This window comes from Leuciscus leuciscus (genome assembly GCF_965113295.1).
Source record: "Leuciscus leuciscus genome assembly, chromosome: 1".
Lineage (NCBI taxonomy): Eukaryota > Metazoa > Chordata > Actinopteri > Cypriniformes > Leuciscidae > Leuciscus > Leuciscus leuciscus.
The window spans coordinates 56,294,343-56,308,263 of NC_138725.1; the positions used below are offsets into that span (position 1 = coordinate 56,294,343).

Sequence of the window (13,921 nt, forward strand, 5' to 3'; positions counted from 1 at the left end):
AACAATTTATAGAGTCATGACCTTGCCTTGAGCACATGGATGATAATGAACTGCAAAACTGTCAACCCTCTTCCCGTCAAACCTGTTGCTTTTTTAAAAGCACAGATGTATCTCAAAATAAATAAAAATGTTTAGATTAACTAACACAATTTAGACGTAGTTTCTCTGATAAAACGTTTATTGAAACTACTGATAAGAACATGGAATGGCCCCCGTGTAGTTTACATGTGTCACCGCGAGGGGACGTGTTTCAACCGCGCGCGCTCTCTCGCTCTCCTCCAGCGGAGCCCTTGCCAACCGCCCCCTCTCTCCCTTTCTCCCTCTCTCCCTCTCTCCACGCTCCTTTCGCGACGCTGAGCCACAAAGCGGACTGTCGGCGCACGGCAGTGGCACCTCGCCGCTTCAGGGTGAAGATGTTCGGCAGTCTGTGCGCCCGTAAGCTGGCTCGCCGATCGCGGTCCGCGTTAATAGCCGCGCTGACAGTGCTGCTGGTCCAAACGCTCATCGTGTGGAACTTCAGCAGTCTGGACACGGGAGAAGACCGAAAAGACAACGGCAGAGAGAAGAGGGACCGATTCGGCATCAACAAAGCCTACAGCGAGAACCCGAAGAGCGGCTTCCAGAGGAGGCATCACCAGCCGCCGCTTGGGAAAGCCTCCATTCGACAAAAACAGCAGCCGGTAAGGCGAAATTTCCACGTTCATCGCGCACCATTCATTCCTCACGGTCTGCCGTCATAACGGGCCCGTTCTCTCGGAAATGATCCCCAGACCCAATGTTTCTGGGTGTTTATGTTTACACGAACGGTGGCTGGATGATTTGTTTGTGATGTGCTGAAATGTAGCCCTTTGTTGTCATGACTATATACACCGCAGCTGAGAATGTGACCGTCGCGCGCGGCGCGTAAGATGCAGTTGTGTTGGACACTTTAGCATCTCGTGTGACGGATCGGTGTCCGTTAAAACTCACATTAAGTTGTTGCTATTGTAATTGGGTATGTCGGAGGAATAGGCAGTTCAGCTCTCATGCGTTGCTTTCAGATCATCTTCATGTCATATTGTTGGTGATATGTGCTGGGAGTGATCTCGTCATGACCTTTATGAAGATTTAAATGATTTTTGATATAAATAATCCGGTTCCATCGGCTATGGATATAGTGTAAATACTTCGATTTTGTTATTAAATGCCCTCTATTTCTTATCCCCATATCATTCACTCTTACAATAAAAACTATAGAAATGTTTGGTCAGGTAAATTAAAATGTGTTTCATGTGGTAACTGGTAACAAATGAACTCTGTGATAACATAAATGACTGATATAACCTGACTGCTCATTCTTCCGAAACGTCCACCTAGTATTCTTAAAAATGTATTTTTGTTTTACCTTGAACCCCTTTGCGTTTAGGCTCAGTTGGTTTTATTTACTTTTTGTAAATAATAATAATAATAATAAATACTATTTATTAATCTATTCTTAAATTGTAATATGTATGTATATATATAAAACACCAACATTGTTGTCCTCACTGACACCTCAAAAAAAGATCATTTGCGGCAGTTTAAAATCCACATATTTTACTATTGATTTTGTGGATTTGTAGCATCCTCCATTCAGTTTGTGCCTTGAAATGCTGGCTGATCTGTCTGGACGTGATGCTCCTGCTCTGAGTCGTTGCCTGCAGCTTTGCTGACAGACCCTCCATGCCTTGCGTTGAGGACAGTGACCCGACTACATTAGGGAACATCAGTGAGAGTATGGTCAGATCAGTTAAAAATAGCTCTTTAGTTCAAACCAGAAATGTTTTTCATTGCAAATTTGCACAGCACTTTAGAGCAAAACCGGACTATATGTATCCATCTCTATGACTGTCTTAAAACCTATTTGGCTGTATATCAGAAAGCATTTTTGGGAATTGATGCATGTTAAGTTCTACAAAATGTACGATGCACATGCCTAGGAATGCCTCCTAGGTAGGCAGCTTGCTCAGTTTTGAGACACAGCCAAGGTGTATAAAACATGAAAGTGTTTGTAATTCATTCGCACAGAATACATTAAACACCGCACCTCAGTAAAAGCGCTACACTCCCTCATCAGTCTGCATCATTTTTTACAATTAATTGATGCTAATTATCATGTAGCATCACATTAACATAATGCTTCCAGACATAGGTTTGCCTAATCTAATTAGAAATCTTTCTGTCATCAATAGCTGTGTTTGAACAGCTTTTTCCTCATTGAAGAAATATCCTCCTAATTGTGTTCATGTAAATCTGAATAATGTAAAAATGTGAAGGCTGGAACAGATTGTCACTGCGGGCAAACACTACCATCACCATTTGGCAACAATGTTTTAATTGCAGAGGTGTTCATTTAGCGTTCTAATCCAGGTGTAATGTAAACTACAGCGAGCCTGGAGCGACGTTCCATCTCATTTAGTCTCTCGCTAATATCCCCACAGACTTGTTGCTCTATCTGTGTCTAATGTGATAATTCTATTCTTCTGTGGTCGTATTTAATCCTGCAGTCTAAAGTGCACGTTATAATCCCTCCAGCACTAATCGACGGCACCTTCGGATGCCGAATTCTCAGCAGGACTTGCTTCTCAGACAGTTTTGCCTTCAAGATGTCACAGTTTGGCAGGAGTGTTAATGTCCAGTAAATGTGTGCATGTCAGCAGAGTGGCTCGGTGCCATCCTGCCTCGGCGGTGTGAAGTGTGTCCGTCTTTCGGTGTCGGCTGCTCTGAAATGCTCCCTGTAGAGCCATCATCCTGCTTGGATCTGCCTCTGCTGCATGAGGCGCCCTATACCACTCGATTCCTTCGTGCAATAATAATAGAGTGTGGCGTGACCCCAGCGGCGGTCACCTTTTCGTCCGTGCTCTTGTGTACACGCTCAGCTCTTCCATATCTGTTCTGCTCTCGGATTTGTTTGTGGCCTCGGTGGGCTGTTTATTCTGGCAAACAGGATTGGCAGAGGATTAAAGTGGGAGCCGGTAGCCGTGCGATTGTTTCAGCTGTTTATCTCGATCCTCGTCCTGAGACGGCATGGAATCAGCGAGGTGGGAAGTCTGGAGCGAGTGTTAGAAACCCGAGAGTGTTTCAGAAGATGCATCCGAACCCCCTGAAGGCTCTCAATCCCACAGACAAGAAATAGATACCTATCAGTCCGCTTTTGTCCGAAATTAATCTTCATCGTGAAGTCACATAACTATTGGATTTCCTCATGGCTAATTTGTTGTTTCGAGTGATTTCAGGTAATCTGTCTGTTCTGGCTTTGCCGGTACATATGATTAGAGTTTAGTTTTCTATTCACATTTATTTGTGTAGCTCTTTTCCCAATTCACGTTTCAAAGCAGCTTTACAGAAAATGTGACTACATTACAATTTAGAGTGATCTGTTATCAGAGGTGACTGTGTCAAGTAATGTATTTCAGAAATGTATAATCATGCAGTTAGCTTAGCTAACTATGTATTCATTTAGACAATGTTTACAGAAACGGTGAGCTCATTGAAGTAATGAGTAGTCTACATTAACAAATGATTAGGATATAGAAAATTTGCATTTGTGCATGTTGATTCAGAGTTTGCATCATCGTGTAATGTGTTTGTGTCTGTCTAAAAAGCAGCATGAGTCTTTGTTGGCCGGGTGTTTCGGTGTAGTGCTACACTCTACCTGGCCTTTGTTGACTCAAAGAGAGCAGAATAGACAGGGGAGTGACTATCCCTTTTTGTTCTGCACTTTATGCCGACTGCTCTTTAATACCACAGTCACAACTCTGCCGGCACAAATTGTCTGCTCTTCAGCCTTTTTGATTAAAGAGGTGTGTGAGACAGATGACCTCTCACCTTGTGTGGGTCACTGTGCTGCCTTCTTAAACATGACATTAACCCAAACCCACACACAATCTGCGCCCACCGAAAACGCTGCTGAATTGCAGAAAAAATGGGAACATCTCTCTTTTCTTTTTTCATCTTTTTTGCATGTTCTTATTTTGACTCATTCGACTCTGATTAACATTTTTGACTATGTTTAAATCTATTCTGCACAATTTCCACAGACCTTGTCTGGTCCTACATTGACCTCACCATTTGCATGTTATTTGGGTATTAAGCACGGGATTTCTTGTATGGTTTGTGCACTGTGTGTGTATTCCTTCCTGAAACCAAAACTGGAAGTTCCATTGCTTGTGGAAATGGGGATGTTGGCTGTGCACAATGGGAAGTTGATTAAACCTCAGATAAATGTGGGATTTTCTGTAAATGGCAAAATTGGCTCATTTGGTCCATTTTAGCTGCAACTTTTTGGGGATACTTTACATGCTTTTGTACTACCTAAGCAAAGAATTTCCAAGCCCAAATGGAACTTCAGATGTGGCTAGATTAAAATGAATTTAACTATTAGCCTAAACTAGATACTTACATATTTTCAACACTAGTCAGCTCAATGATAAATTGATTAATCTGTCTTGAGGAAACCTTACTATTGTATATGTAATTTTATATTTTAATTTGTTATCCATGTTTTATGTATATAGTCTATTCCTCTTTCTCTATTAAAATAAAAAAATCTAGATAAATTAGTCAACCTCACTAACTGAAACATTTCTGAAGGCAGATTTAGTGCTGAGGAAAACATGCCAGTGAAGGGCTGTGATGCTGGTGATTAAGTTAATTCCACATGTGTTTGGCGTGTTTTGGGGCCTGTGTTAATGCAGCAATAAACGGTACTTCCTTCATTTGCTTTAACATGCTCTCATTAGCCAGTTGCCGCTGCGCACCAGGTGAGCTGAACGCCACATTTGTCTTGTTACTGCATGTTCTGATTCTCCTCAGGTCAGCCGGTCCCACATGCTCAAACACTGCTTGGGTTCCTGATGTGAGGGGCGTCTGGTTTGATGGTGATCAATCTCATATGTCGTGCTCAGCATGTGTGCTGAATGTTAATGTGTTCGTCGCTCGCCACCTGAATTAGTGGTGGGATCCCAGAGGGAGGGGCTCTGGGGACCAAGCGTGAAATAATTGCCCACACAAACACACACACACACACACACACACACACACACACACACACACACACACACACACACACACACACACACACACACACACACACACACACACACACACACACACACACACACACCTGTGTGACTCTTTCTCACTCACTGTAGCATTTGGAGGGATCTTTCCTAAGCAGGGATCCAAAGAGTGTTGACTAGGCAGACAAAGCTTTGGAATAATAAAACCTAGTCCTCATAGTTGTCCCCACTTGCACCCTCATATCATAAAGACAAGCTTGTGTGTGTGTACATCAGAGTTTCTGTGCTTTCTGACGTTTAAAATTTCACAATGTCCGGATTTTTTGAAAAACTTTGTTTTACATTTTTAATTACAAGAACTGTATGTTCTTCAATAAAAACAGTAAAAAAAAAATATATATATTTGTGTTTGCAAGTTATGCATTTAATATGTTATTTTTATAGTGTTTTTTTGCATCCCTTGCAAGTTGGCTCAGGCCCCCTAGTGGGCCCCGGACCCCTTGGTTGTGCACCACCGTGTTAAAGGATAAACGACATACCATACGTGTTAACCTGCTACCTTGAGTTAAATTGTAACTGTTAATTATTGAAAAGATTCAGTGAATATTGGCCATTAGTTGATTTCACATGCACATGCTCAAATCAGGGGAATTCGGGAAATTAAAACAAACATGATGGATTAAAAATAGTCAGTGACAGAAATGTTACAACTCAATCCATCAGAAAGACAGATAATGATCGTTTGTTACACAACCTCTGCTGCACAGTCCATTGTGTAACCACACAAAATAAACAGAAAAAAAAATTCTGCTTTTGTCCGGCCAACTGTGTCATTCTCAGTAACGCAACTAATTTTCTTAGCAGAAACTGTTGTAGATACATTGTCTTTCTCTCAGTCTTTTCCTGTTATTGAGTTGTTCCATCCTCTCCTCTCCTCGCCGTGCAGTGCTGACTCACACTCTGTCAGTATGCCTGAGTGCTTACAGGCCATCTCTCTGTCTCTGTTGCCTCTCTCTCTCTCTCTCTCTCTCTCTCTATCTCTCTCTCTCTCATACTCAACATTTGATCCAGGCTGGTCGTTGTTTTGCTTGATCATCAAAAGTTGCCCCAGGGTGCTCGTTTGCCCCAGCTTCAGTTGGACAGCTGCCCTGTTAGCATTTCCTCCTCTCCATTAGCTCTTAAACAGAGAGGGGAGTATATCTCAGACCTTGTAAAGATTGATGACGGCGAATCAGTAACATTGGGCCAGGTTGTTTTTGCATGGCTTTCAAAGGCTAGAGGCGAAGTCAGATTTGTTTTCATGAGGTTACCTTCGTTCCAGAAGTGCAGAAAAGACCAAACAGAGCACTTTCATCTCTCTCTGACTGTTACGTAATGAACCGAGCCAACACCTATTGATTTGTTTCTCTGTGTTAAGCTGATGGTTATCAGAAACAATTCCATGATGTGCTCTCTTAACGAGCGGGCTCGGTCCCATTGCCTCGCCAATGACTTCATCTACTAAAAAGAAAGCAAGCGCTCGGGCTGATTTTATAGTTTACTCTGAGCGCCGTGATAAAGACTTACTTTTCCTGGCGCAGCCATCGTCGTGAAAATGCTTTCAAGTGGCTGAATGTCTATTGTGTTAGGGTAGAATATTTAGCTTGGAGTGCTTTATGTCCTTTGTAAACATGTCCATAAAAAGTGAGTTAATTGTTATGTAAGCTTGACAGCACAATAGTGGCCTGTCACAGATATTGGAAAAACAGCAAATTGGTGCACTGTAATGCTACCATTAACATAACTGTGGTCGGGCGCTATTCATACTTGGCTAAGTACGCTGCTAAAGGCCCTTAATTCCATCTCACTCTTGTCATTGTTGGCACCTTGTTATCACTCTTTGTGTGGAAATAGGAAGGGGCGGGGCCTAAGGACACTTGTGAGTAGTGGGCGGGGTAATGGAGTGGCATTTGTGTGAGGTCTTTTTTGAGATGTGTGCGGTCTTGATTAGATGCATTATTATGCAGAATATTAGGGATGAACCAATATTAGAATTCTTTCTGAAGCCAATAATTATTTTCATGCTATGGCTGATTTTAAAATTCTGGACATTTTTGTCTGAATTAAAAATAAAACACTGAAAACTAAAATCAGTCATGCTATACTAATTTCTAGGCATCACAACATTATAATGTACAGTATGAAATATGGGTGTTCATTTGGAGATGTGCTAAAGATTACATTTAATAGTGTTAAGGAACGGTCACACTGCACTTTTCGTTCCATTGACTTCAATTCATCCGCATGAATGAGACAGGAAGCGCAAGCACAAGCGAAAAAGTTATGCATTTCGCTGCGTTACTGACCTGCGAATTCATGTCACGAGTGCGACCAATGGAAGATTTATACTCCACAGCGTGACCTTTTGGCTGAAAACGCAAACTTTAAATCTGTATGTTTGCAGCATTGCAGTACAGTGGAGAAGATTGCATATTTTTATATTTTTGATTGTTGGATGCCGCAGAGTGTGATGCCATTTTCTAACCGTTGCAGTGTCTGTAAAACATTTGATGTGCTCAAAAGTCGTGTAACCTTGGCTTTATTAAATTATTATTGTAAAATTGTTTTTTAAAGATTAACTTTAGATTATAGATTAGTATTAGATGATCCAGGTGATCTGAATGTAAATATAAGGGAAATTACCATTCACAAATATGCAATATCGACTGATACTAATACATTTAAAAAATCTAGAATATTGGCCAATAACCAATATGGAACTGAGATATTGTGCATCTTGTGCATATTATGCACATGAATACTGCTTAACTGCTCAAATACACCGATCCACAAAAACATCAGTAAGCGCACTAATGCTGTATGTGTTCGAGTTGAATATTTGTGTGTTAAATTGACGATTGGAGAAGACTGGTTTAGCAGGAGTCGTCAGGGCGAGCGGTTGGCCCTGTAGATGAAGAGAGGGATTGTGTATTCATGTGAATACGTTCCCTGTGAGCAGTGGAAAGCGTTGGTCAGGGTGTGTAACTGTGAGTGTGAAGGTGTGTCAGTATGACTATGTAACCGTGTGTTGGTCACATGAATGAGGCTTGTGTTACAGCTCAGTCAGTGACTGCCGAAAGAAAACAAGCTCTGGCGTTCACTGGCTGCTTTACCTCCACCATCCAGACTCTTGTGTCTCTCTCTCTCTGTCTGTGTGCTTTATTGGCATGATAAATAATGGACTCTCTACTCACGATCGCTTTCACATTTAGTCTCAGTTGCCACATTAACTTCCAGTGCATGCATTATTTTGCTTTATCAACAATTCATCTTTTGTATTATTCTTATTTTACTATATTCTAACATTTTACTGTTTTGTGGTAAACCGTTTTTATGTTAGTTTTATTGATTGAAAACAGCAATTTCCTCCATTTTTACATTAATGTAACACTCACTTAAAGTTAATTTAATAACATCTCAAATTGAATATACATTTTATACTGCCTAAATTTACATGTTGTGATTTTAGTTATAGGCTATATCTTTTTATTTATTTAATTATACAAAATATTATAGAATTGTAATCTATATCAGCTATAACATGAAGTAATTACTGACTTATTGGTATCGGCCAGAATTGATGCATCCCTTCTTTGTCTTTCTGTCTTTTACAGTTCAATTCAGCTTTATTTTCAGTAACGTACATATGATGTGGAGATCAAATTCAAATTTATCGTGGTCATGTTTTACATTTGTGAATTTCTTTAAGAATGATTTTAGATTTATAACCAGTCAATATCACTGGTCACAATGTTTTGTAATGTGAGGAATTACTCTGAATCTCTCTCTCTCTCTCTCTTTGTGTGTTTCTCTCTCATTGTCTCTCTCTCTCTGTTTCCCATTTCTCTCAGCCTGTCTCTATTTCCCCCACACTAGTACCACACTCCCACACGTCCAACAATATTCACACACATGGCATTGAAACATATGACACACACACACACACACACACACACACACACACACACACACACACACACACACACACACACACACACACACACACACAATAGAGTAGATCTTATTTAGCTAAACAGGTTGAAGGGACTCAGTACATAAGGTCTCTGAGTCTGTTATGTCTGTGATGTCTGTCTCTCTCTCTTTCCTGTCTCCTCTCTGAGTTGGTCTCACAGTCTGTTTCTCTTCGCTGTGTGTATTGTGTCCTCTGCATTCCTGCGCTGAATGTGGGCCAAACCAGCTCGTCCGTGTATCCGTCGGCATCAAGCAGCCACCATAATCCACCCAGCATCAGATAATCACGCTACTCTACAACAACCTCATTACACACGGTCTAATATCTAATATCAGCCACGGATTTTAGCAGATGCAATAACAAATACTTCAAATCCATAATCCCAAAGGGAAAGACACAAATCCCATTGGTAAGCATCTTAAACTAGTTTTTGTGTTTGTTTGTTTTTGTCTTATGCAGATAGCGAGAGGCATCCTGGGAATAAGGCCTGGTGTTGTTTTATGCTTGCGTGTGAAATTCAGGGAATTTAAATCACGATGTGAATTTTCAAGGCCCCGTTTGACTGTGTTTTCCTAGACCTCTCATATCTCATTTTGGTTTTGTAGATGCCATAGACACCAAAGCTAATGATCCTCTAGTCATTTCTGTATTCAACAGAGAATCATTTGTTGGACGTCTGTGAATGTCAGTGATGAATTTGTTGTGGTAAACGAGGAGAATATCACAAATAGCTTTGTCTACAAGCCATCGGGTGCTCCCAAATCTCCACCTTTTTCAAGCCACAAATGCCATTTCACCCATTCCATTATACAATATGCGTCCCGCAACAGAGACCTAATTAAAGTGCGCTGGAAGGGCATAATTCTAGGCAATGCCTGCTGGGGCTTGTGAATCATGTCGGCTACATGTGACCAAGACGCAGGCTCTTTCAAAGCCCCGATCACGTGACTCTTCTGCTCTCTTTTTTAGCGGCAAGCGAGAGAATGCGAGTATATCACACGCTGGTGTGAATTCCCACTGAGCCTCTGAATGCTAATAAACTCCCTCTGCCACCCACGGTTAGATCCCCCCGACTCATCCTGGCAGAACAGAGGGTCCTGTTCGCTCTCTTTTAGACGTACCCCCTGTGAATCCCTCTGAACAGCTGGTCTGGGCACCTCTGATCGTTGTTTGTGCAAGCAGCAGGGGTAAACGCAAAGTTCGCAATTGATTTCTGACAGGGAACTAGAGCCCCCAAGCCCACTGTTGAAGAGCGACTGGAAGATGCGGTCACAGGCTAACCAGAGAAGCGTCTTGAGCATCCAGGCTTAGTCTCTGGGAGTGATTAAGTGCAGGCTCCATGTTCAAAGAGAAAACAGCAATTTATGTGTATTTTCTCCTTTTTAAAAAATAAATAATAAATCCCTTAATCCGGCATCTACTCAAATCCCTGGCGTAATCCTCAGCAATCCCAGAGGGTTTGACAATACTTTGTGTTGCTAGAGTATCTTTATTAAACTCATTGTTTGTCCAGACCACTGATACCACCGGACTGCTCGCAGTCCTTTTTCAGACTATCGTATGCATATTGCAGACAAACCTGGAAAGCACTTTCTTAGCCTGGCAAGAAGTAATCTGATTGTATAAAATTTTATGATTGTATCTTTTACTAATCAAATAAATGCATCCTTGTTGCTGTGCATAAGAAACTTCTTTCATTAACATAAAAATATACTTATCCCAAACTTTGTTTTAACCAATTTAGACAAAATAGAATAGAATATACCTTATCCTTTCTAAGTGAGCGGTTCTTAGTGGGTGGAAATGTAGACCAGACCTTTTGCCATTTAGTCAAAGGTCTGGCTGTGAGTAGTATAACGTGTTTGGTAGCCTGGTAAGGTGTCCGCCTCTCGGGAGACAGTTTTTTTTATTTGAGTGTGATTTGGTGGACAGGTGAATCATCTGATTATGAATCACCCTACCACACGGTCTGTGCTTTTTCGCTTTAAGATGGAGAGAAAGAATTGCTTAATGCCAAATGTCTGGTGTACATGGACGGACCAGTCACTAAAGCACAGCTCTCAGTTTGACTTTTTCACTTTGGGGTGCCCTTTCAGAAACTCTAAAGAAGAGAAATGGGGTATCCATTTAAGGCCAAATCCACAACCTGAAAAGGTTGAATAGCCGAATGAAAAGAATACTAATGAAGTGAGGGAATTGGCTTATTCTGACTTTGCTTGTGTCCTCTTTCTCCATAGTTTAGAGCGGATGGATGATGCCTCTCAACTGAGAGATGTCAGTTAATGGTCAATTACAATTTTAAGCTAGAGTTTTAGTGTTGTTCACCCGTGTGTCGCTTGCTGTGAGTGGTTGCCAGGGCCTTTTTTTTTTGAGGACGTTTCTTTGTGGATGCTGGGTGGATGCTGGGTGGATGCTAGGTGGTTGCTGGGTGGATGCTAGGTGGTTGCTTGCTAGCCAAAAGAGTCTTTTCTGAGATGTGGCTTAGGTCTCTCCATCAGTTTAAGTCTCTAGGAAATTTCTTTCCAAATTTCATCATCCATTAAACAAAAAGCATTAGGCTAGTCTAATTGCTAAAGTACTTTTCATTTACAGTACATTTATTCATTTTGCAGGCACTTTTATTCAGCAACTTGCATTCAGTGTTATTTTAGTACAATTTATATATATATATATATATATATATATATATATATATATATATACATACATACATACGTACATATACATATACATTATCTTTAATTTAATTTAGTTTAGTTTTGGTCATTTTAGTACTTCAACTTAATTTTTTTTTCAGTTAATTATAAAGGCAAAATGTCTAATTTCAACATTTCTAAAAATGTCTTCAAGTTTTCATGTTATATTTATATTTTTGGTTTTATTTCAGCTTGACTTCAAAGAATGGAAAATATTTGTAATAGTTTTAGAGCTTTTAGTTAACAATAGCGTTGAATTATGCATATAACCACTGTTTCCCGAAAGAGGGAAATGAGATATAACTAGGGATGGGCATTTAAAAAAAAAAATTGTATTAGAATATTTGGGCTCATAAATTTGAATATTCATTTATTTAAATGACGTTTAATGAGAGACTTTTTTTTTTAACGTTTTTGTCATTTGAATAAATTATTCAACGACAACGACTCACTCAAAGACTCACAATTGCTTCATCACTGGATGAGTCAGCCTTTTTGAATGAATCTCTTGAATGAATGATTCAATGACAAATACATTAAGTCACTTGTCGCCACCTACTGGTGTAACAATTTATTTGATACAATCTTTATTTGAAGCATCAAGTTACTTTTCAAAAGGTGATTTTGACATTTTGATTGCTACCATAGACATTATAGTGTTTATATCTGAAATATAAACTTTTGTCACAGTATATGATTATATATTATATCCAATAATTTGAATATTTCTAAGACAGAAATAACGATAATTTGTGGTTAAAAAAAAAACCTGCTTGTGAAGCTATTTCATACCTGTACACGACAACTGCTGTCTCTGGATCAGATTTGAATGTTCCACTGTGGTTGTACTTGTCAAAGGTTTATTAGACAGCTGAATCATTGTCAATTAGGAATGAGATCGCATGGGTGTTTGAATCGAGATCGCGATCGTTAATCTTTTAATGATTAATTAAGTACCACCAAGAAACATCATGCACATGTTGATATGCATGTTACATACTACATGAGTGAGTGCAAGTGCCTCCCAGATGATTTTGAACTCGCTGAAAAGATCCAATTGAGACACGCCACTGAGTAATGGTGACTGAAAGGCTGCCAAAGCACTGGCTCAAAGAGTCAAGCTTTGCGTCTGTAATCCACCCTTGAGCCAATAGGAGGGGGCAAATAAATGACCATAATTATCCTGAGAGCTGTTATTTGCATATCTTTACGTCCTTTTTCTCTGACATTAGTTTTCAGTCGCTTTGCCATTTAAGTTTCTATTTAGGTTGATTTAGTGTACGTGTTAGTTACGGCCTCCATGACATTAAGGCAGCGTTGCTCATAAAAGACGTCACCGAGTGTGTAAGTCTTGCTGCTAATCTACCTCAGCCCGCTGTTATTGCTCTTCAACACCGAGGCAACGTGGAAGGATTGTGCTTGCCTGCCACTGTGCCCGCAGTCTGTGTCAGAACGGTCTGCGACGCATTTTAGGGCAGTTTATGGAGGTATTAAAACACTTCCCCTCCAAACACCATAGTTAGTGTAATTAAAGTCTATGGCTGCCTTAAAGTTCCCTAATCATTCTTTTCCCCCCCGGTTCTCTCTCTCTCTTCTCTCTCTCACACACATTCTAATTCTGTCTCTGCCTATATTGCTCATCCTATTTCTCTCTCTAATTTTGTAATGGGAAGGATTTAGTTGTCTGATGAATAGCACTGCGCTGGCTAACTGATCCCATAGGGTCTGAAGGGATGCTGATTCTGGCCAAGAGAAAAGGCCACAGCCCTAGAGATAATCTGATGACGGCGGTCACACACTCCTCCAGCTGCACCACTTAAAGTCTTTACCGCCTATCGCAGACCAGTTTTGCCCAAGAGAGGGAGTCTCTTTGTCTATTACAGGTCCTCTGTCCTGCCTGTTAATGCACCAGTCAACCGCCCATAAATTGAACCTCACGGTTTCTGCTTCAAACGCACAATCGGCAATCCGATTTATTTTGGCCGATCTCTATTCCGGACTTGCACACAAACTGCATTGCAATCATTTCCCAAAATGTAATTTATGTGGAAATACAGTATATGAAGCATATGTAAACAGGATGTTAACGCGGGGCAGAGACGGACCGTACACGTTAAAAATGGACGCAAAGAAGAAAACATAGTCGCACCAGCAGAACAAATACTGTCCCAGGC

The 13,921-nt window shown here is 40.6% G+C and overlaps 1 protein-coding gene across 1 annotated transcript in view; it reads left to right on the top strand.

Annotated features, from left to right (window-relative positions):
* The first annotated feature begins 292 nt into the window (after positions 1–292).
* xylt1 (xylosyltransferase I) overlaps positions 293–13,921 on the top strand; it is a 72,951-nt gene continuing 59,322 nt past the window's right edge. Inside the window, exon 1 of the mRNA XM_082136504.1 lies at positions 293–680. Within this exon, the coding sequence (XP_081992630.1) occupies positions 414–680 (267 nt within the window). The 5' untranslated portion in view covers positions 293–413. The remainder of the gene's footprint in view (positions 681–13,921) is intronic.